Here is a 24,121-nt window from a genome sequence, read left to right as displayed (position 1 = left end):
TTGGGCAACTTTCATCTTCCCTCCATCGATTATGGCTCGTGCAGAGATATGGAAAAGCCTATCCCACTGCTCCCTTTCATTGGCTCCATTAAAAATTCATCCTGTCCTAATGGAGAGAGATCCTTTTCAATGAGCCCACTGCAGGCCAACCGCGGTGTGCCTGGGTGAGACTTGGCACAGCTGTCCCCTGGCACTATCCAAACCTTACACTCTACATTTAAATTTTTCGGTTGAAAGAGCAAAAATTATCTTAACTGTTTTGTATTCTTGTCTCTGGACATACTGTAAATAATGTAAAAAAAATGTCAGTAGTAAATTGTATAGTTCTTTGTACAATACTATAATCATGGCCTTCAATTTTTTTTAAGCCCATCAGTAGCCCATGGTAAAATACTTCAGATGTTTTGTAAAAAATACTGTATTTTACACTTGGGAAACTGGAATAAGGGATATCTTGCTTACAAAAAATTACTTTAAAGGTGAATATTTATCAAAACGGTTGGTGATTATTATTCTCGTTCAAGTGATTTCGGAGCATTTCTAAGCATGTTAAGCTTCACTTCCAATCATTCTGTTGATAATTGACAATGCCCTTCACAATTTCATAGAGCCCTAGTGTTTTTTCTTCAAAGATCTGAAAGATCAAAGATATTTGGGGCCTATCAAAGATATTCAACATAGGCCTATGCCATTTTATTTGTAATAAATACAATATCTATCTATCTATCTATCTATCTATCTATCTATCTATCTATCTATCTATCTATCTATCTATCTATCTATCTATCTATCTATCTATCTATCTATCTATCTATCTATCTATCTATCTATCTATCTATCTATCTATCTATCTATCTATCTATCTAAGTCGTTTGCACTTTGCTGTTTTTACCTAGGCCTACTAAGTAAACCAAAAAAAAATTAAAAAATCATGTTCATGATACTAATGTTCACAAGCTGTAAAGTAAAGTCACAATTGGAAATAGGTTATAGGCCTACATTCATAAAGTAAACTCAAAAATACTGTAGCCTAGCCTACTTTTTGAATCTCCTGGATCATTCCGTTTGGCATATGGGCAAATTAAAGGGTTGTGTTTTTGACCAAAAAGAGTATTTTCCAAACCAAGAGGTGAAGTCTATTTGAGTCACTACTATGATACTACAGGTTTTACATGTCTAATATTTGTTTCCTGTATCCCATTCGGTTCATTTTTGTTGAGGGGGCTGACGGACGGAACCATTCTTCCCATAGGGGACATAACCCATTTCAGACATTTCCCACGAGCTGGAGAAAATATGAAAACAGATTGTTTTAGATTACTGGCTTAAACATAAAAACTATTTAGTAAGTGACTGGTATTTTATTACTTTTTAAACTGGTTAGAAAATAAAAATGTATCAATTTTTTCATCGACATGGACCCCTCAGCGTAGGCTGTTGCCATGTTCCCACTTTCATGGGTGTGGTGATTAGCTTGCTTGGTGATTTTATTTTATAGTATAATCCGACCCTAGTCGCGCACGCTTCTGCCCCTTTAAACCGATTAAATTGTCTTAAAATTAACACGTCTCTCTTGGCGACTTTCTCTCACAGCTGGGGCCATGGTTGTCGTGTAAAAAAAAGACGTCTCGGTGTGACTCGGATTTGGAAGGACGGACAGACCCCTCCAAAAAAAGCCTGCTTCAGGTAGGACGTGTAGCCTAGTGTTGTCTTGCTATTTTGTTGGATTTTAGGTTATTTCCTGCTTCGTTTACGGCGGTTGTATATTTTTTTTTACGAAGAGGGTGACATGTCGTTTAGCTTGGAGTTCTGGGCAGAAATATAGCTCTTGGCATAACTGTTCTCGGAGGCTACTATTGCCTCAGTGCTGTCTTTCTCCTCCAAGCCAAGATTTCCACTGCTGAAAATACACTGCTATGCAAACCGCGGCCTCTCAACAGGCTGTCAAGTGATTCTCAGGCGGAACTACAACGGGTAAAACCTTTCACTAGTCGGCACATATTCATCTGTTCCCATTGCATACATTAGTTTGCTCATTTGTGGTTGCACGACATAGTGCATACCTCTTTTTTTTCCCTCCTCCTCTCCCTCTTTTCCATTAAATATACATTGCCAGTCTCAACCGAGTGGCAACTGGTAGCTTGACGGAGCGCGCGGCTCGTGCAATGTCTTGCTCGTATCAGAAAATGTATCTCGGCTCAGATCATTTCAAAAGGAGGGTCAACAGATGGTGATTTCATCTCAGTCTCTGTGTCTCCGTTTTATGTAGCCTAGCTGATGGTTTCCTGTCTTGGCCGTTGTTGACAGTCAGTGTGTGCGTATAAATCACGACAGTTGAAGTCACAGTTTGTAAAAGTTAAACATGTATGCCTGTCATCAATCTTCTGTTCACTTTTGGCGTGCTAATAGCCTACCTTCCTACAGGTGTAAGCATTTTTTTTTTGCATTTAGATAAAAAGATAAATAACAGCTCTATCAGCCAATTTATTGATCAGTTGATGACAGAAAATAAAAATAAGATGAAAAGATGTCAAATATCTTATACCAAGAAAAACTCTAAAGTAAGGGTTTCTTACTGTGCCATAGCATTGTAGATTGAATATATAGGTGGGGTTTGGACTGTTACTCAGACACAACTAGCAGCAAATGTCACTTTTGGTTTTTTAGACATTTTGACAGGCATTTGTCTTCGACTAAAAAGTGGTACATTAAATAAAGACCAACGGATGTATCGAAAAAGAAAATAATCATTAGCTGCCTGCAGAAAAATTAAACTGTGGACATGGCAAGAACAGAAATCTTGGTTCACTTCAGATTATGGATGCCACTACAGTTGTGTTCTCTCACAGACCTTATCTATTTGTCTTCTCGTAGTTTTGATTGGGAATTGTGTGACTTCATTATATGTAATTCTGGTGTAGGTGGGGTAAAACCTGAGGTTATACAGTTCGTCCATTCGTCCACTGTGTTCCTGTCAGTTCTGCATAATTAAAAGATAAATATAATACATTCTCATTCTCAGAATTGGATATTTATCTTCCATACCAGATATTCTCCAAGCAGTATTGTTTTTATTTGCAGTCAATTAATGACACAAGGAATAATATGAAGCAGCTGACGAGAAGGAAGAAATGTGGCCTCTTAGCTTACTGGAATCTCGCCAAGTATTTCCTCCATTCCCCAGATGTTTGGAATAGTCAGTTGGTTTCCAGAACAAGTTTACACCTGGTGGAGCGGCCCTGCTGCCTGCATCCAGTTTTCCCTTTCACACACCAAACCCTGATGAGTTTCCTTCTCATGGCTCCTCCTGAAATAGTCCCTGACAGAAATGGCAAGGGATCCAATAATTTAATTCAAACACAGAGCTGGTCTGAAGCAGTGAAATGTTCAAGCAAGATGAGTATCTATATGTAAATAACATGCATACATTTTGTATTCTCTTCAGTGTATTTTGAAAGTCAATCCTTAAAATTTAAAGAAAAAAGAAGGAGGAGGGATGGTCATGTTGACACATTTTAGCTAAATACAAATTATTCTGATGAGCATTGTGATGTTTTGACTTGTGTGTATTTCCTGCTCAACATGAACTGTCACTGAGTCAACAGGGACATGCACTGACGGCACAGAAATATTGTGACCAAGCTCCATTAACAAATATAAATAACAAATATATTGTGCCCATTCTCCATTATTGGAAACCGAGAGCATAGGGACTTGGGACTGACAAGGACATTACTATCGAGAAGTTAAGGAGATCTCTCTGTGCATCACTCTCTCTGTCTCTCTCTCTCTCTCTCTCTCTCTCTGAGTGCTAACAAAGTGAAAGTGTGCAAGTCACATCTTATGAACAGAATAGTGTTTACAGCCATTGTTGTTACCCTGGATGGCAGTTGGAACCTCAATTATGACGCAACAGCAGCCAACAACATATTGACAGAGCACAGATGTTTAGTGTATTTTGTTTTCTAAATTGACACAATGCAATTATCAAGTGATGAAGGTGATTATTTCTGGCTAACTAGTGAGTTAGTTAGTGTCAGAAGGACTGTAACCATTATAGCTTCTCGTGGACACACTCAGAAACCCTGTGGTGCCAAGCAGCACTATCTACTGAAGTTGGCAGCCACGTATTAACAATAGGCAGCTCCAACAGCTCTGCCTTTGTCGCCCGTGATACTGTGCCATGCTCTGGGCCTGCGTTGACCTGGCTGAATTTCTTCAGTCACACGACTGGAACAGACACGCACGCACGCACGCACAAACATGACTGCTCACTGAGGTTTATCACTATAATTTGCTAAAGAAAAACTTTATCAAGTCTTTTTCGTAGGGACCATTTATGTGTGTGACAGATTCTCTTGGCTGCGGTAGATATGTGGTTACTTACTACAACAGTAATGATTGGCCTGTTTTGGTTTCTAAATGACTAATATTTAGTATTCACGTGTGGAAAAAGAGACAAATCATGTGTCAGTTTCACACATCACTGCCAGTGCCATGGCATGCCTACAATTTAGATATGTCAGTTTTATCCAAACTGAATGGAGAGCACCACAACACCATTTTTCATCTTTATCTTCCATAATACCTGCGTTAATGTCCTCATATCTCTAGTGTGCCTTTGATGACACAAGTCTCAGACAGAAAACATTGATTAGAAATATTTAGTTGAGTGTAAAAGGTTTTGTATCGGTTGTGATGTGGCAGCTTTCAGAGGCATACAGTGTAATTGATCAATGGCAGTTCTGGACCAGCAGTACACATCCCAGTCGAGCTGATGCTGAGAGCCTCTCTTCAGGGAGTTACGTCAGCCGGAGGAGAGACTGACGTCACTCCCGGGCAGCTGAAGCCGTCCCTGATGCCTCATTACTGTCAAAGACCTCGTTGGCGGGGACAAGATTCAGTCCAAGGCGACGTCCCCTCTTGTGTTAGCAAAGTACAGATACAATATTTGCCAAAAACCAAGTCGAACAGGATTCTTAAAGAGTAGCTTCAAAAGATAACCTTAGCAGCATGAACATCAAATCAATTTCTTACCGGTAGTTCATGTTTTGCTTTCTGTAAAATGATGAGGTTTAATCTCTTGGTGGAAAGACAAGATAAAGCACAAACAATCTCCTGCAACGTGATTTTCTGCTGAGAGGAAGGGCTGGACTAGGTCTAATTGCTGAATTATAGAAAATGGAACTGAAAATGGAATCTCAGAGGGTTAGATTTCTGGACAGCAGACTGTTAAACAGGCTGGGGGGCGCGGTCTAAACATTTCTGAGGAGTGTAAGTGCTTTGTGACCCACAATCAGGCTCCCTAAGGTATAGGAAGTGGCAACTCGCACATGCATACACACAAGTACGCACGCATGCACAAACAGATGCTCCATATGTAATACTAGACACACATTTGAATATATTCTTCTCACATAATGTATACATCTATCTATAAAGCAAGAAATGTCTGTCTGTCTGTGTGTGCTCATGTGGCTCGCATATCTCTCTGAGTTTTTGTCAGATCGGCCTGAGCTTCCGGATATTGCTTGTGCACGGCACGAAGGTGTGCATCCTTGATTTTGAAGTTTTTTTGGACCAAATATGTAAAAGTTATCATATTAATATCATGCTGGCGGCGAATACATGCGCGCACTGAAGTAGTCTCCTGATAAACCCCGCCTCCGTCTGATTTGATTGGCCACTGCGCCCAAAACATGTATTTACGAACGGGACACACAGCAGACCGACACAGCCTGGTGTTACTTCCTCATTCAATGCACCCAACTTTCCAAACAAAACGTTCCAAAACCTTTCCACAGACATCACCAACTCCTCAAACCTGTCCTCTTTAGTGTTAAAGATCGCACGTCACGCTATTTTCACTATTATAGAGTTAATGTAGCCTATAGTTAAAGGCCTACTTCACCAGTGGGAATATGAAGGTGTATGGAACTCTGAGATCCTATGTAGTATAAATGTGCAAACATTTTAGAAATCGGTTCATCCTAGCCTGAGAAAAGGCAGAGTGTTTTTGCTAGTTTAAATCTAACCCTACATTTTGCACAGTTGTGACATCACTGTGACATCACAACTGTGCAAAATGTAGGGTTAGATATAATGCTCTTCATGTTCAAAATTGGTCATTTGTTTTCAAGATGTAGTGTATAAAAAAAATTATATAATATACTGTATAAGTCTGTCTGTAACGCTCCTTTATGACCTCACCTTCTGAAAAGCCCGGTCTGCTCTGATTGAGCCTGAATCTACCTGCTGGTTTGAATCTAACTGCCAGTTAGATTCAGGGGTATCTGGGGATGTGCTTATCACAGGTGGAGGAAGTGCTAAGTTAGGATGGTTGTGAAAGGGGTGTGGCTCCTCCCCTTATGCCATTATAACGGTAAAGAGATCAGGCTGGGGTTTTTGAACACAGGTTTTCAGAAAGGAGGAGTTGGAGAAAAAGAGAGTATGTTGTTTTTTATCATACTTTGGCTTTGGGAGTCTTGAGTCTTAACACACTGGGGACGCACATTAATGTTGAAAAAAACATGAAAAAGTAAATTTTGCATAATAAGTTACCTTTTTAACATTTAAATAGTCCAATTTTAAAGTGTTGTCTGCACAATGAAAACCTCACTTTCAAAAAAATTCTACAATCCTTAGGTCTAAAACTGAAATTGGTTCTCCCAAAAATAGATGTACAAGTGTGTGTGTACAAGTGTGTGTGTGTGTGTGTGTGCGCACACACACACACAAAAGCACATACAGACACACACACACGAGTTAGGGGATCTTCGGGGCAGGCTGAGCAAACAGCGCAATGCAACAACACAAAAGGCTGATTGAGATGGGAAAGGTCAGCCTGGCTCTGATGGCCTTTTGAACCAGACTGGGGGTGTTTGAAGAGCCAGGCCACCCTCCAGGCCTCCACCCAGCCCCACCCTTTATAACACCCTCCTTTGGTATGAACCCATACAGGAAACCTGCATTTGTCTGATGGAAGTTCCCATCCTTTACTCTCCGTCTGCCTGATGAACTCATAGTATTTCTGTCTCTCTGTCTTGCAGGTGTCAGCTGGTATAGTGTGTGTGGCTGTGTGCGAGAGTGTGTGTGTGTGGGGGGGTGAGTCAGTGTGTGTGTGTGTGTGTGTGTGTGTGGGTGTGCTTGTAGGCACGTGAGTTTTCCCAGCCCAGTCAGTGTTTGGAGCAGAGTGTGGCCTGTACACACCACAGTGGGACAATGAGCGAGCTGGAACAGTTGCGGCAGGAAGCCGAGCAACTACGCAATCAGATCCGGGTACGGCTACACTATATGTGCACGTGACTGTTGTTGTTTTGCAATTATTCTGTGACCTCTAAGATGTTTGGATTCTGTGATTGGCAATAAGTTATGGTACATATTTACTTATTCAGAATAAATCTTTCTATTGTTTCAGTATTTTTCTGTCCTGTAATCATGTGTTGTGTTATAGTATGCAGCAACTGAATAAAGTAAAATTTTGTTGCGGATCGACATGTTCATTAAGGTTTTTTTTTGTATTTCAGGATGCCAGAAAAGCCTGCAGTGACTCCACTTTGTCACAGGTAAGTTGTACAATAAAAAGGAGTTGTAGCATTTGGACAATTCTGAAGCTACATTAGACAGTCTTGTGTATGAATACCTGCGGACCAGCCTATTACCTACTGTTGTAACAAATCTACTCACTGCCTTCAGTGTAAGTCAGTGGCTGGAAGTGTTAAAATAGACAGTGGGAATCTTGCTCAGCCGTGTCAGTTTGTTAAAAAAAATTCACTGAGTCCATATAAATATTTCACAGACAAACCAATATTTGCTCTACTCTTATTTTACATTGTCCATTGTTAAGTGATGTTGGTGTGTTTTTGCTGCCTCAGCTAGAGTCCACTGTCCAGTGGTGTGTGTGTGTGTGTGTGGGGGGACTTGCTGACGCTTCTTCCTGTGTTTTGGCAGATCACAGCTGGTCTGGACTCAGTGGGTCGGATACAGATGCGGACGCGACGCACTCTGAGGGGTCACCTGGCCAAGATCTATGCAATGCACTGGGGGAGCGACTCAAGGTAGTAGTTATTTTAGTCACAACACAATGTATTAGCAGGAAAAGCAGGATTTCAAACAAAAAAAATTGTTGCACTGTTTTTTTAAATTTAGTTTTTTGGCTTGTTTTTTTTGTTGTTGATAACATTGACTTTTTTCCGATTCTGAACATTTTATTGAGGCTTTACAGAGGTGCGTCAGTCTATTAATATTAATTTGATGCTGTGGTGTAGGTTTTGTGTTTTCTTCTGTTGTCGTTTCCATTCAAAACAGTCCCTTTTTGATATTTATCTAAATCCCTGATCACACTAGACTAGAGCTGAATTATATCTGCTCTGTATTTCACATGAATGCAAACAGCTTGAAAAGCACAGTGGGGTGCTAATAATAATCAGCACTATTTAGCCCAATTCTTCTTTGTTCATTTTATTAGAAGTTTATCAACTTTGAAGGAGCCGGTGTTCTGTCACCTCAAGCAGACTGTTGATCCTCAGACTGTGACTAACAGTGTTAACACTACAGTTATTACTGTAGATCTAGAGTATGCCAGGGAGAAATAGGCAATGAAGTGCCACAAAGGGCTGACAGTTTGCAGGTGGACACACCTACAGCCACAGTGCAAATCACTTGTCTGTTTGCTTAATCCCTGTATTGGGAAATGGATTAAATTGCTCATATCAGTCACAAATTACTGGGAATCTCACTGCAAATGTACATTGGTATAATAACTTAAACATTTTTTTTTTTTCTTTGTAGGCTTCCCAAATGGCTTGTATCACTGTTATTAAACTATTCTCTGTGTTTAATATGTCTGTGTCACTCTTTATCTTTCTCTCTGTCCATCTGTCTCCCAATGCAATGCACTGGGGCAGTGACGGCAGTCCCAGGTGTGGGGCTATACTACTACCAGTACCACTACTATTGTTACCACTACTACTACTCTACTAATATGACTAATCCCACCATATTTGACTGTCACTACTGCCACCTCCACTACTACTGTGTATCCGTCTGAAATGCTTGCACTGTTTAACTCCCTCACTATGAGCACATTAATGATGTTCGCTGGGCACAGAGACAGGCAGCCACCACAGCTTATTTAATATTTCCTTTTAAAAATGCAGTTTGTGTGAACCTTTTTTGACAGTTTTCCGTATGCTATTATGATTCAAAATTAACCATAGTACATTTCCATCTGTGTCCAGATTGGACTGCTACTGTGGATGCATGCCTTAAGGTTGAAAAACTGTACTGAACTTACGAACTGCTTTTTTAACTGTTTGCTGCAATTAAGAGTAACAAGAACTATCAGTCTAGATTTAATTTTTCCCAATACTATAGGGCTGCAACTAACGATTATTTTAATAATCGATTAATCGTCGACTATTTTTTCAATTAATCGATGAATCGGATAAAAAATAAAACATTTGTAATTGCCGCATCTTTTGTAGCATAGTGTTTTTATTCCGAGAATGAAAAAAAGTACAACAATACAATGTATATATAATACAATGTACATGTAATACGTGCAGTATATAAATGAAACTTTTGCATTTTATACCCCAAAAATAACCTGGTTGATAAAGGTCCTGAGCTACAAGTCTGCCGAAAGATTCTTCAATTTGTCGAAGTGTTATATAATTGGGCCCCAAGTAGAACTGAATTTGTCAGGTTGACCCCGAAGCGAAAACTTAATTTTTGTAATTGCCGCATCTTTATTCAAAAACTGAACGTTACTTCAATTTCACAGTGCAGACTGAAGTGTAAAAACACCAGGTTATTGCTCCAACGTCCCAGAACTATTAAAAGTAATATTAAATGATAAAAAATAATAATAAAACATTACTGGGATGACACAAAAAAACATACAATGTATGATATAAATGTGCATATATATATATATACAGGATATAAGGGATGTCCATGGTTAACCGATAAGATCTCTAACCGGTAAAATTAACGGTTAAAAATAAATTAAACATCTTAATTTCTCTCGGATGACAGGAGATCGTGCATTTTTATTGATGTCAATTGAGACTTCTTAACGATCCGAGTCTTTATTGATACAACTAATGATACTTTTCTATTATTTTCTTGAAATAGAACTTGTATTATTGCTTTAATTGCTAATAAGGTGACCATAGCTCAAAATAGGACGTTAAACAGGTCATAATTCCATCTTTACTATCTATTTTATATTGATGGGAAAACAAGTTTTTCGCCAAAATATATATATATATTTTTTTTTTGCATTTGAACACATCAATCACATTACAGAGCTGACCCGAACCCATCTCATTTGACACTGTATGCTACTTTTTTTATAGCTAACTAGCTCTATATCCTACCGATTTTAACATGGATTTAAAAACTGGATTACTATTTTTAACTGACGGGACTTTCTACACCGTCCGGTTGTGTGATTACTACCGCTGCTTTGAATGAAAGTTGATGCACGCGGTGCCGAGCCCGTCTGCACACCGTCTTTTAACCCAAAGACAGTGAAGGTATAACACTTTTATATAGGCCTACAATCCAGTGTTAAGATATGACAAACACAAGCTGTGGTCGCTCACACTATAGCTTTCCCCGCACCGCTAATTCGCTCAACTATTGTACATGCGCTGTGGGTGTGCATGAACCTGTTGGCGGCTGGCTGTAAACAGTGCCTACGAGTGACGTATTAATCGCGCAACTAAACAAATCTATGAGCAAATTAGTTGCCAACGCTTTTAGCAATCGATTTTTATCGATTCGTTGTTGCAGCCCTACAATACTATTGCATGCAATGCTCTGATCATAACCATAGGAAATTAACTGGAAAAGGGTGTAGCCATGCTTAGGCAAATTTCTTTTCACTTTTCCCCCCACTAAAACCTGTGTATGAATCTCACTGTTTGTTCAAAGACGAATAAAGATCACTTGCAGCTGATGATGCATAGGCCTTATAATCCTGATTGTTCTGTTAAGTGCGTGTGTGCCTAGCACCCTCTGGGTGACCCTGCAGGAGGCCACTGTTTATTTTGTATACAGCCACTGACATTTGAGCGTGATGGCTCTCCTCTTGATTGTAGCATAGCACCGTGATATCATTTCCTGTCCCTGGAGAGATAGAAACACCCAGTCAGGATGGGAGGGAGGGGTTCCAGCTGTTTGTATATCTGCACCACCTAAAACTCACTGAATACCGACTGTCTCTATTTCAAAATGTTCCCTTCTTTCTGCTTCACCTCAGCTTCTTTCTAGTGCTTCCCCAACCCCTCAGGCTTCCACCTCCAGCCCGACAGTAGGGACGTTATTATAACTGCGGTAATGAATATTAAATGGAGGACATGTAAAAGTGGCCTCACTGGATGAGGCGGCTTCCACTAGGATGCGAGGAGGAAAAGGGGAGAGAGGAGTAGGGAGCTCACGCTGAATGCTATTTGACAGAGCGCTTCATACTCATTCAGATAGTCTAGCACAGAAGTCTGCAAGGGGGCTGGCTCTCATTGCTTTTAGTAATGATCCAGGTGCATGTACCCTCTGAGATTATGCAGGGTTTTTCTTTTCCAATGGATCGACCTAGTCTCACGCTGCTGTTCTTATCTTTCTAGGTTACTTGTCAGTGCCTCGCAAGATGGAAAGCTTATCATCTGGGACAGCTACACAACCAACAAGGTGAGATCATTGATCAACAGTGACACAATGTGTCAATTGTATTAGAACTGCTACATTGAATTCCAGTAAATATGTCAGGAACTTCCACAAACCACCATCCAAATGGCAACTTTATGGTTGCCTGTATATTTTCTATAAATATTTAAAGAAAAATCTGTTTAATGGGCAGTTTTCAAAACACTTAAATAGTCATTTATAATGGTTGTTGCGCAACAAAACCTTGCGTCAACAGGAGTGAAATGTGCAAAGCATTTTTCACCGAAAACTTTAGTATTTATTAGGGCTGTCAAACGATTTAAAATGAGTCACAGATTAATCACAAGGTGCTGTGGATTAATCACGATTAATTCTACCATTCGAAATATGCCGGAAAAATTTGATTTTTCTGTGTATATTGTTTTAGAAACGGAAAGATAAATGACAGAAGGTGGATATGTACACCTACATTTTTTTTTTATTCGTTGAAAATCCAAATGATGGTGTTAAAACTGAAAATAAATTATAATCAAACTAAAACATAGGCCTACCACACCATCATTCAATTTGTCTTTTTGCTATAATTTTGAGTAAATATAGGCTATATAATAGCATTTATTTGGTGAATCCATAGGTTTTGTGTTCCTGAATTCAAGTGTGTGTGTGTGTGTGTGTGTGCGCCAAAACATGGGCTAGCGTGCTACTATGTTTGGCCGTGCGCAGCTACTGATCCTAGGTCAGCCACAACGTTAGAGTGACTGTTGTGCAGAGCGGGTGGGATGCACGGGGCAGATCATTCTGCACATGCGTTTAAAAAATTAACTAATTAATTCCATAAATTAATCACCCTGCGTTAATGCGTTAATTTTGACAGCCCTAGTATTTATATAGAAAGATTCTATGCGTAAAAGTGTCCGTATTCCCACGTTAACTTTCACCCATGCATAGAGCTCCCGCAAGGCTTTCCCGACTTGGGGAATCAGCTATTAGCCCCTTTTACACAGAGATTGCGGCATATTGACGGAACAACATCACTCCAATATGCCGGCTTTGCTTGCTTCTGTGTTATTTACACAGAACCAAGCAACGCCGGCCTGCTGGCGCATCAGTAGCTCCTTTTACACAGCGTTCCGGAATGAAAGAGGTGCTTGTAAACAGCGTCAGGTGTGACGTAAACATTTAGCGCCGCGCCTGTCAGCTGCTTTACAACAACAACACTGAATTGAGAGCAGATGAGTGCTGGAGCTTGCAGTAAGAGGGCCGTATTTTACTGTCCCCACGATGTGCCAGTTGATCTCGCTACGCGCTGAGTCCAACATCACTGGGACAGTTAACCAAACTGACTAAATCAATCCGACCGCTTCACGTGTGTGTGTGTGCGTGTGTGTGTGTGTGTGTGTGTGCGTGTGTGTGTGCGTGTGTGTGTGTGTGTGTGACACAGGTTGGTTGTGAGCGAGTCTCTTTGTGAGGGCAGCGATCTGCCAATCAGACATAAACATACACATACACACAGTGTGTGAAGTCACGTTACTGTAGACAGAAATAAAGTGTGGATATACGCTCAGACTTAGGATAATAATAGCGGCAGCGGAATGTGTTAGCAAAACAGTAGCTCTGTGGCTAACAGCTGAGCCGGAGCCTTCAGTCAGCTGAAGCAGACAGTCTAGCGGGGCGAGCAGACTATTCCCCCGTTACTAGGTCGACCTTCAAGCTGAACAAGAGCCCTCCGCTGCGCGTCGGGCTCCTGCTTCAGTTTGTCGGTCTTTATTTCTAGCAAGTGACCCGTTCGCTATACTTTATCGTTCGCTTTCCCATTGTACAACTTCTCCTGGGCAGAAATAGACTCATACACTCTGCAAAATGAAGCGCGGGGGTTTGGATTGAGCAACGGACCTTATGATCAGCTAGATTATACACCGTTCCTTTTATTTGGTGATTTTTACGGGACATCAGGCCGCCGTGGTTAATGTTAAACACACGTCCTTCAACTGCTAACATGGTCGCATGTTTAGAACGTAGACTATGGAACGTCAAATGCCCCCCTGTTCCGCAACAACAAGCTGGAGCATTTAAACAGAGAGGCGGAACTGATCGTGTCGGGAATCTTACTACCCCCCGAGGTAGTAAAATTCCCGGAACGATCACTCGCACCTTTCTTCCCTCGTTCCGCAACTGTCGCATTTATACAGCAGGGCGGAGGGCCGAAAGGCCGGCATATTCCCGGCTTTCACTGGCTGTGTAAAAGGGGCTATTGAATCTTATAGAGCTTCTAATAGCCTATAGTCAGGACGTGTGTCCATGTGTGTGGCAGCGGGAGAGCAAATATATTTTAGATGGTGGGGGAAAAGTAGCTTTGTACAAAGTTAAGGCCAACAAATATAACTTAAAACTGCATATTTCGACTGGGAGAGAGCATATAAGCACAATCAACACTCGTCTTAAATTACTGCAGTACAATTGACTCATGAGAACTTACATCACCCCAGAAAAACTCAATAAATACAACAGTGATGTTCCTGATATCTGTATCAAGTGTGAGAAGGAAAAGGGTACACTTTTTCATTGTCTTTGGCAATGTGATGAAGTTAAAAAGTTTTGGGAGGCTGTGAGGAGGTGTATCCAGGATATTCTTCCAATACAAATACCTTTAGATGCCAAACCTTTCTTACTCTGCCGATATCCAGAAAAGTATAATATTAGGAAAGGACACCGCATATTTTCTGAAATTGGTATATTGTTGGCAAAAAGAATAATTGCTCTGTCATGGAAAAAAGTGGGCAAGTTTGAATAAATGGATCAGTGAGTTATGTACAACTCTGCCCTTAAAAAAAATACCGTACATTATCAAGGGCAAGGAGACTTTCTTTAATAACATATAGGGTCCGTTTATAAGTTTTCTGATTAGGACAGACATAGCACATATGATAGAAGAACCTGGGGATGAATAAATTGCCCTCTGCAACGCTCACATGACTATAAGATGAACACTGGACTGTAATGTAATATCACTTGTATTCCCCGACCGCAACATTAGACATTTCAGTGGACTTATTGTTTGTATTTTATATACTTTTGGTTTTGTTTGTTAGCTGTCTTGAGGGGTCTCACGTTATTTAATTAAATTTTAATTTTATTTTGCTTGTTGTATTTGTGATATTATTATTTTTTGTATATCTTTTTTGTGATGTCCTACATCTTGGTGCTAATGTATGGTATAAACTTGCTGATTAATGTGTAAGACTTTGCTCACACTATGCGCAAAATTGTTAAAAATCAATAAATACAATGTTGGAAAAAAAATGCATATTCTTTCATTAGATAAAATCATGTTATGATTTTGGCAATGATTACATGCATTTCACCCTAGAACTATTCTGGTGTTGTTGGAAATGTGTCTCACGGGACATAAACCATTCTCTGGTTTAGGCTATAATCCCATATTTCACTTCTCAAAACATATTTTATATACAGTACATATAGGCCGACAGGTAATGACTGCTTTACAAAGACTATAAATACTGTGCCAATCTTGATATTGTACTCAGCTTGTTGGTCAACTTACGCAAAGACATTGGTCAATGTCTTTGCGTAAGCACATTCTGAGTTTTGTGAGTAAGCAAGGTTTTAAGATGGATTCTACTCACATTTTATAAATGTATTACCCAAAAATAATTTAATAATTTTAAAAACGTAAGTTACAGTTCCCCTTTTCCTTTTATGTATTTTTTTTTAATAATATCTGAACCTGAACTGTATGGAGATACTGCACATACCAATGTTTTTGGATTGAAAGACCATTCCTTCATAGCCTTTAACCTTGAAGCTCATCAATACCTTATTTTATAGTATTTAGTAAACAATTGACTTGTGACTCTCTTGGTCCTCAGATGCACGCCATCCCGCTGCGCTCTTCCTGGGTGATGACATGCGCCTACGCCCCCTCTGGAAACTATGTGGCCTGTGGCGGCCTGGACAACATCTGCTCCATCTACAGCCTCAAGACCCGCGAGGGCAACGTGCGCGTAACCCGAGAGCTACCCGGACACACAGGTAGGAATATGGGCAGCCAGGAAATACTGCTGACACAATTTGCCGTCGTTTCGCTGGATTTAATAGAACAACTCACCTTCAGCCTCTTGCTTGTTACTTCTGTACTAGCTAACATTGCAGGCTGCGCACTCCAGCATCTATGATTTGTCCAATACCTCTGACACACATTTCCCCAATGTTGTATTACTAATATTATGTAAAGACTGACGTGCAATTTCACTAGTGTATTGTACACTGTCACATGGTGCAAATCTCCCCCTTTTCTTTTAGAGTGTGTATATAAGCAAATAGCCTATTGTTCAACTTTCATTACATATCACAGGGTGGGCCTTGTTACCTGGGCACAACCTAATTAAGAGCCACAGGTGTTCCCCGTTACAGGAAAAAAGATCACTCCTGGTTAAAATTTACAAAAGGCAACATTTTGATTTGTGAAGAGGGATTAGAAACATTCAGTCTATATGAGTAGAGAGTTCAGTGACCTGCCCATGTGTACTGTCGAGGCAGGGCGGATCTCTCTCCTTATCTCATGTTGAACCTCTGTGTATCTCCAGGTTACTTGTCCTGCTGTCGTTTCCTGGATGACAACCAAATACTGACCAGCTCAGGAGACACAACCTGGTGAGCGACAACCCTCTGCTCCTACCTGCCCTGCTTAAAGAATCAGGCTCTTTTATGTGATAGACGTGTTTGTTTCCGTGCTACACAGTAGACTGAAGTTGCTCCTCCAGATAATATTAAAATGTGAAAAGTTATCCTCCAATATCCATCCTCTTACAGTCACTATCTTACACTCATGTTGGTGCTGTGGAACGCACTTTGAGTGGATTTAACAAAAATACAGGCAGACCAGGCACTGTCAGCCATGCAGTTTCAATATTCTACTTTGGGGATTAAAGATACATATTGATAAAGCCCTTTTAAGAATTGTGATAATCTTCAAAATTCAGAAAAGTCTTCGTACATTAATAGTGTGATTTGGCATTTTTTTGTAAAAGCATCTATTGTCCCTTACACACACAGGACTCCTGTTCTGTATACTGAACTACCATATTTCTTGCAGTGCATTGTGGGACATAGAGACCGGCCAGCTGGCCACCTCCTTCAGTGGCCACACAGGCGATGTGATGAGTTTGTCTCTCAGCCCGGACTTCAAGACCTTTGTGTCAGGAGCCTGTGATGCAACCTCCAAGCTTTGGGACATCCGCGATGGCATGTGCAGGCAATCCTTCACTGGCCACGTGTCCGACATTAACGCTGTCACCGTGAGTACTGAAACTGCACACACACTGCAGAAAGGAAGAGTGTAAAGTATTAACTAGGGCTGTCAAATTAACGCGTTAATTTCGATTAATTAATCACAGAAAAATTTACGCGATTAAAAAAATTAACGCAGATTAATCGCACTTCTATAATGCCCTTTCACCCGTGCGGGCTGTAAGCTACAGGTGCAGCTCGGTGAGCTGCACCGAGCTGCACCTGTAGCTTACAGCCCGCACGAGTGAAAGGGAGAGAGAAGCAGAGGAAAGGGCGGGGCCGAGGGCTCTATGGAAAATAAGCATGAAGGTAGGAAGACATCTTACTTTATTCTCCGCAGTGTCTGGGCATTATTGATTTAGTGGTGCAACAATATACAGTGTTTCCCCCAGAAAATGTCTTAGTCAAGGTGGTCCCTGCCCCGGGGGTATTTTGCTCAAAGATGCCAATGCGCCGTAAAGAAATAAACAACTGTTTATTTGAATACAAAAATTATTAACAGATCTTGTACTACTGATGACGACTTGATACCTCTTTGGAATCTAGTGTTGCTTGTTCTGACCATCCAGAGAATGTTGAATTTAGAAATATAAAATATATCATTCCTGTGCAAAGCCATCAGAAGGTTCATACATGTATGCACTTATCTTGTTCGTCGACTACGACAAAAAATTGGCTATTTTTATAGGAACAAAACCACCTTCCCTTTATTTAGTAGGAAAAGGATTATTGAAGCAGTTTTCATGTCTGTCCTTGATTACGGTGATGTGGTTTACCGGCATGCATCACATTCATGTCTTAAACTCCTGGACTCTGTTTTTCACTCTGCTTTAAGGTTCATCACAGGAGATGCTTATGACACACACCATTGTCTTTTATATGAAAAGGTTGGGTGGTCCTCCCTTAAAGAGAGACGTGACGCACATTGGCATATTTTAATTTACAAAGCCTTGACCGGGAAGCTTCCTCGTTATTTAACTGAATTGCTGCAAATCTCAGATGGGCTTTATCAGACCCGCTCCACTGACATGCTTATGCTTTATGTCCCACAAGCCCGGTCTGAGCTAGGAAAGACAGCTTTTAGCTTCAGTGCCCCTGACTCCTGGAACAACTTACAGCAACAAATTAAACTAAATAACTTCATATCCTTTAACCAATTTAAACAAACTATTTTAAATCTGCCAAACTCTACCTGTAACTGTTTTAATTAGGCTATATTGTACTCTCACCCATTTAATTTTAATTGCTACCACTTAATTTCACCACTGTGTAACTGTTTCAATTGTTTTTCTCTTCACCTGTTGTTGTGTATTTGATGTATTTGCGTTGAATATTGTTAATGTATTGTTGTTTTTCCTTTGAATTTGTTTGAACTCGACGTCATTGAAAATGAGGGTCACCCCTCAATTGGTCTCTTGAGGATAAATAAAAGTTAAATGAAATGAAAAAATGAAATATTGACTCTGATGATTTAATCTCTGTCCTCGATACTTTTTTTTTTTTTTTTTTTTTTCCCTCCTTCAGTTTTTCCCCAATGGGAATGCCTTTGGCACAGGCTCAGATGACGCCACCTGCAGGCTATTTGACCTGCGTGCTGACCAGGAGCTGATGATGTACAGCCACGACAACATCATCTGCGGCATCACCTCTGTGGCTTTCTCCAAGAGTGGCCGACTGCTTCTGGCCGGCTACGATGACTTCAACTGCAACGTCTGGGACACTTTGAAAGGGGAGCGTGCAGGTAAGCAACAAGTGATATCTGGTGAAGTAAAAACATTTTCATTATAGGTGACGGCTGAGGTATATTATCTTGGTTTATAAAGTAATATTATACACCATATGAAAGTGGCTGAAATCAAGATAAGCGTTTTACATTTGATGTTTTATTGTTAACCTGCATACAGTAAGTAGATTATTTTGGTGTTTCGGACTGTTGGTCGAATGAAACAAGACGTTTGAGGATAACGCCCTTTTTTTTAAGACGAGAGAAAGTGGGTTATTAAGGATCTTATGTTAAAATGGATCTTGTCTTTGGTTTTGGGTTGCAGTTTTTTTGCAACCGACCTTTGACCTTGGTTTTCTTCCTTTGACCTCAAGGTGTGCTAGCGGGCCACGACAACAGAGTGAGCTGCTTAGGAGTGACAGACGACGGCATGGCTGTCGCCACCGGCTCCTGGGACAGTTTCCTCCGGATCTGGAACTAAACAAACATCTTTCCTGTTGTACTCAATCACTGCCCGCCAACTTCCTCCCTGAAAACTCCCCCACCCTACATATCCCAACTCGTCTGCTGGGCTGGACCTGCGGGGGTGCACACTGTGTCAGCCGAAAATCATCTTGACTCATCGCCCCTCCCCTCTGCTGGCAACCAGCCCAACTCTGAGAAAGTACCAATTATTTTGACCTTTCCAAGTGATGTCTTTTTTTTTCACCCAGGTATCAAATGGAAACAAAAATAAGAACCCTTTCACTAGAGTTGTCCAATCAAAAATAAAATCGGAGATGGGTTTTGAAAAACTGAAGGAGCAAAGTAGGAAATTTCGCCTTTATAAGAATTCCCTAGAAATGATAGTCTGTTACCACGACTAACAACAAACAAGATGAGTGTTAATGTGTAATATGTAAATGTATATAAAGACAGTATATATGTATAGCATTATGTGTGTATATATGCATCATATATGCATATATAATGTGTATGTATATATTTTTGTAGTTAATTGCCCGCCCTTGAGTTTATTTTTTTATGATTTGGGGGTTTTATGTTTTATTTCAAATGTACATATTCACATAACTACAAAACATACTGCCAGAAACACTTATTTCAACCTGCGTGAGTAATCAGATTGCGTGTCAGATAATTTGGTCACATAATTTAACCTAAAAGGTCTCCTTTTCTTTCCTTAAATATTCTAGTACTTGCTGATCACTCATCCAGCAAAAAAAAAAATTTGGCCCAGCTAAACTTGCTCCTCGTTTTTTTATATGTGCGTGTATGTATTATGGTTACATGAAGTGGGCATAACCCTTGCATCCTGTATGTACAAATATTGCGTTCATTAGAATGATTGCATTTTAATTATTTTTCTCAACACAACCCCCTGGGATTCCTAAGTTTTTTTTTAACAAGATTCAGCTTCAAAGTAGAAATAGGTGAATTTTAGGCTAAGATAGAAACACTTTATTTTACCAGGGCCCTGCCTTGGCCTCCACTCCGCATGGATTTTGGTTTTCAAATCACCGAGTGCTGAATATCGAAGGACAACGTCCATTCCTTGAAAATCAAAAGATGTGTGATATTATTAATAACCCATAATGGTCCTATGTATCCTGTGGCCTATAGAATATTTCCATGAAAGTTGTGACTAGCATCTCAAGTCGCCCCGTACAAATGACACTGATGGAGAGAAGGGCCCTCGCAAAAACTGACATGTTCTCCCCAAGCGGATGCCATTATCTACCTGGGAGCCTGTACTGGCACTGAGGCCCCTGCACGGATGAACCGGTAGATGGTTGTGTCGTCATGTGAAGATATTAAAGGGACCATAAAGGACGCTATTGACTCTGTCAGCGGCCTCTGACGACTAGAAAAAAATATGTAACAGAAAGAGGGGTAGAAAGATGTTGCAATGTCATTTTTCTCTTCCTTTTTTTTCTAAATGAAGGATCAAGTCCTTATTTTGTCGTCAGCAAGGTGTGAACTGAGTGACTGCATGTTAGTCTGCTTTAAAATCACACCAGTGCCACCACAAGCCTGTAAAAAAGGAGAAAAAATGAAAGATATTTCTTTTTGAAGGGTTTAACACTTACAGCCATTTGTTCTTTTTCCTCACCAAACACATGTTATGAACTGTTAAATATTGCTAGTGGAGAGAAGAGTACACTCGGTAGATAGAAATGTACACTTAGTAGAGAGCTAGAAATGCAATCACAGACTGTGTACATGTAAACGATCGAGCACATGTGACCTGATTTTATTTTTTTTTTCTCACCACATATCTTCCATCGTTTTGTTTCGTTCTAAACGGCTTAATTATTTTAAGAAAAACTAATACACATGTTTGTGAGTTGGACCTATTCATCAGCTGTCTCAGGTGCCTATCTCTAAATACAAGACATTGACCCATGAGGGTTATGTGCTCCTGCGAGATGCGGCACATTCAGTGTCTCCATTCTGCCTTACGATACCATTCATAATAGAAGGAAATGACTAGCTTCGACTACAGTAATGTTCTCCTCTTTTTACACACTGATCAATAAGAAAGATTGCCAATTACTTTTCTTTTTTTCCCAATTGAAGCACATTCTGATTCTAGTGAACACTAAAAAAGCATGCTTACAAGAAAAACACCACGTGACCACATGCAGCTTCATACTGCTTCTTAAAGTGTTTTACTTCACTTTTTTATACTATTCTGCTTTCTACTTATACCGTACAGTTTGTAGTATTTATTTAGGTTCAATCAGCTGTCAATGAAACCCCTTTTTATCATAGTGATTCGAGTGAACCTTTTTTCTTTCTTTCCATCAATGTTTTAGCTGCTTCTAACCTGGCTTTGCATTAATGAATCCATTTTGAGCAAATGTTAGAAAATGACAGTTATTAGTTTTTAGCCTGAGGCATAACTTTTAAGGTGTGTAGGATGTGATATGTATTGCATATCAGTGTTGAGGTGTGTGTGTGAGGGAAGGAGGGGATGTTGGGGTTAGGGTGGGGGGTGATTTGCTGATGTATGTGGATGACATATATATCTAAGTGTTACTTCCTCATTTGTGCCAATGTTATCCACAGACCCTGAGCTGTGAACTGAAAAACTAGTCATTGTGACAGAAGAAAACAAGTTAGCTCACTGTACTCAAGTGCCAGCCTTCTCCGTATCCATTCATTAAAAGTCATACCAGTATCTGATTTTTATACCCAATCTGTTGTCGGTTCAAACAGGTAGTTTCTTTTAAAGCACATTTTTAAAGACATGGTTTGATTTCCTTTTCTTTTTTAATTTCTCTGGTGGTTAAAACATGTAAATCGCTACCAATCTCATGTTTGTGTGATAAATACTAGGCTACAAACAGCAGCCTGTTAGTTTAGCTTAGCACAGAGACTGAAACTTCTAGCCTGGCTCTGACCAAAGTGTTAAAAACAACAATTTGTTGCACTATTTCTTGGCTGAAGGTCGTTACTGGTCCGGCACTTGGCTGCCAAAATATTATTTCTACTCTTTGGTTCTTGTACATTTTAAATTAATGAGACATTCAATGTTAATTAGTAAGCTCTAGTCAAGTGTTTTTTTTTTGTTGTACCAGGTTTTGACAGAGCCAGGTTAGCAATTACTCTCTTATTATTTCCATTCTTTGTGCTAAGCTAAGCTAGCGGGAAGCCTTAAAAGCGGTATCTTCTCTTAACTCTCCAGTTATTTAAATTTCCCCCACTCTGTTCTTTTATTCATTCATTTCATTTCATTAAGCTGTGTTGAAAAAAAATTGTAAAAAGAAAAAAATATATACACCACAGCCTTTAACAGCAGGAAGGGTATGGCTAATCAGCAAGCAAACCATTTATTGGCTCTGTGTAATTCAGCGGTATTAGGAGCTGGAACCTGGACTAATAACACTTCTACGTGCCTGTGCTGTTCACTCATCTAAGTAGTGCAGTAGACTTATTCAAAAAGGTGCTTGACTACATTTAATCTCACATTCATGTTGTATTTTACCTGAAGTCTCCTCCAGATACGGAGCTGTTGAGCTGATGCATTTACATTATTGTCTGAAGAAACAGAGCTCACATGAGACTTTGGTTTTGCAGTATTTTTATTTAATTTTTTTTGGGCGACCAATGCAAGTCATCACTTAACATGTGCCAACATAACTTCAAAGAGCAAATGTTCAGGCAGTCGACTGCTGTTTCAAGACCCCTCCAATTTAAAGCATCTGAATATGATAAATTAGTTTAAGTGATAAACATTCAAATAAGGATGGAAAAAAATTAAATGACACCACCATCACCACTAGAATTGGTTTGTGTCACATGATCAGCACCACAGCACCATCGCAAAGATAATGCACTGCCCTTTGACTCTACAACCTATTGTTATGACATTTGTAATGTTTTTATTTTTATTTATTGTTTTATGTTTCAAGCCAGTAAAGACCAGGGACTCGGTGCCATCATGATTCTCTTACAGTGCTATCGTGTGGAATTATAATCATTTGTTATTGAATAATTTTTATAGTCTTTTTCACACCAGACCTTTTTTTTGTATTGTACAGTGGCTTGGTGATACTGATATGTTGCCATGAGTTATTGTAATCAATAAAAAGCTTTTAACCAAGAATCCAAATCCAAACTGATTTTCCTTTTACAACTGGATACAGTATTTGCACTTTAATGGTTAAGGTTTATATGTGTCACATGTGTTTAAATAGGTGGAACAAAAGAAAATAGGCAGAGGCTAATACAAAGGAACAAGCTGCTGTTAACAATCACTGCCTGCATGGTGCAAATAAGAGTTGAAACAGTAGTTACTTATTTTGCCTGAGGGGGGCAATATCTAGGTAGTATGACCTCAAACACAGGGCCCCTGTAGAAAATCTGAAAGTCAAACCTGTAAAATATGATTGAGTGAGTCCAAGCAGTCCCATGACCTCATGGACCTCTGTGCCTTTTCATTTATCAAATAAACATTCATGTTGTGAAACCAAAGCGTATTATGGCGTATCGTGTAAGTCAAAAAAATATAAAATTAAATATTTTATTTTGGGACCCTCACGCCTTGTTCAAACTATAGGTGTCCCTCTTTTTAATAAGGTTCCCATGTTAACAGGTGAAACCGTTTACACTTCTCGCCTGGCTGGCAGCATGGCCCTGTAATCGGCGCCGCCCGGCTCAGGGAGCGTGGCACTCCTGGCTTTCCATAGCCCTCAGGAGGGAAGCCTATTTTTAAGAACACCGTGAATACTACGTATTGTATGACATCATACAAGCCACACAACTTGGTAGAAACAAACATACTGTAACCATATGAAACCCCAATAACCCCTTTAAGTCAGGGTTGTAGTTTTCAGTCTCTCTCTCTGGCAAACGCGCACAGTCTTGCTCCAAAAAAGAAAGGTAACTGACAGCTTTGCCATCAAAAGTTCCCCTCGT

At 40.0% G+C, this 24,121-nt stretch overlaps 1 protein-coding gene across 1 annotated transcript; it reads left to right on the top strand.

Annotated features, from left to right (window-relative positions):
• Positions 1-1,489: 1,489 nt before the first annotated feature.
• Positions 1,490-23,901, top strand: LOC307254406 (guanine nucleotide-binding protein subunit beta-4). The gene is made up of 10 exons (XM_080032794.1): positions 1,490-1,686; positions 7,050-7,278; positions 7,527-7,565; positions 7,951-8,057; positions 11,631-11,694; positions 15,558-15,720; positions 16,275-16,341; positions 16,784-16,985; positions 18,502-18,718; positions 19,075-23,901. The coding sequence occupies exons 2-10, from the start codon at positions 7,222-7,224 to the stop codon at positions 19,179-19,181; spliced, it is 1,023 nt and encodes a 340-aa protein (XP_079888920.1). The 5' UTR covers positions 1,490-1,686; positions 7,050-7,221; the 3' UTR covers positions 19,182-23,901.
• The last annotated feature ends 220 nt before the right edge of the window (positions 23,902-24,121 follow it).

The sequence above is a fragment of the Ammodytes marinus genome (genome assembly GCF_949987685.1).
Source record: "Ammodytes marinus genome assembly, chromosome: 8".
Taxonomy (NCBI): domain Eukaryota; kingdom Metazoa; phylum Chordata; class Actinopteri; order Uranoscopiformes; family Ammodytidae; genus Ammodytes; species Ammodytes marinus.
This window is presented reverse-complemented; position numbering and strand designations above follow the sequence as displayed.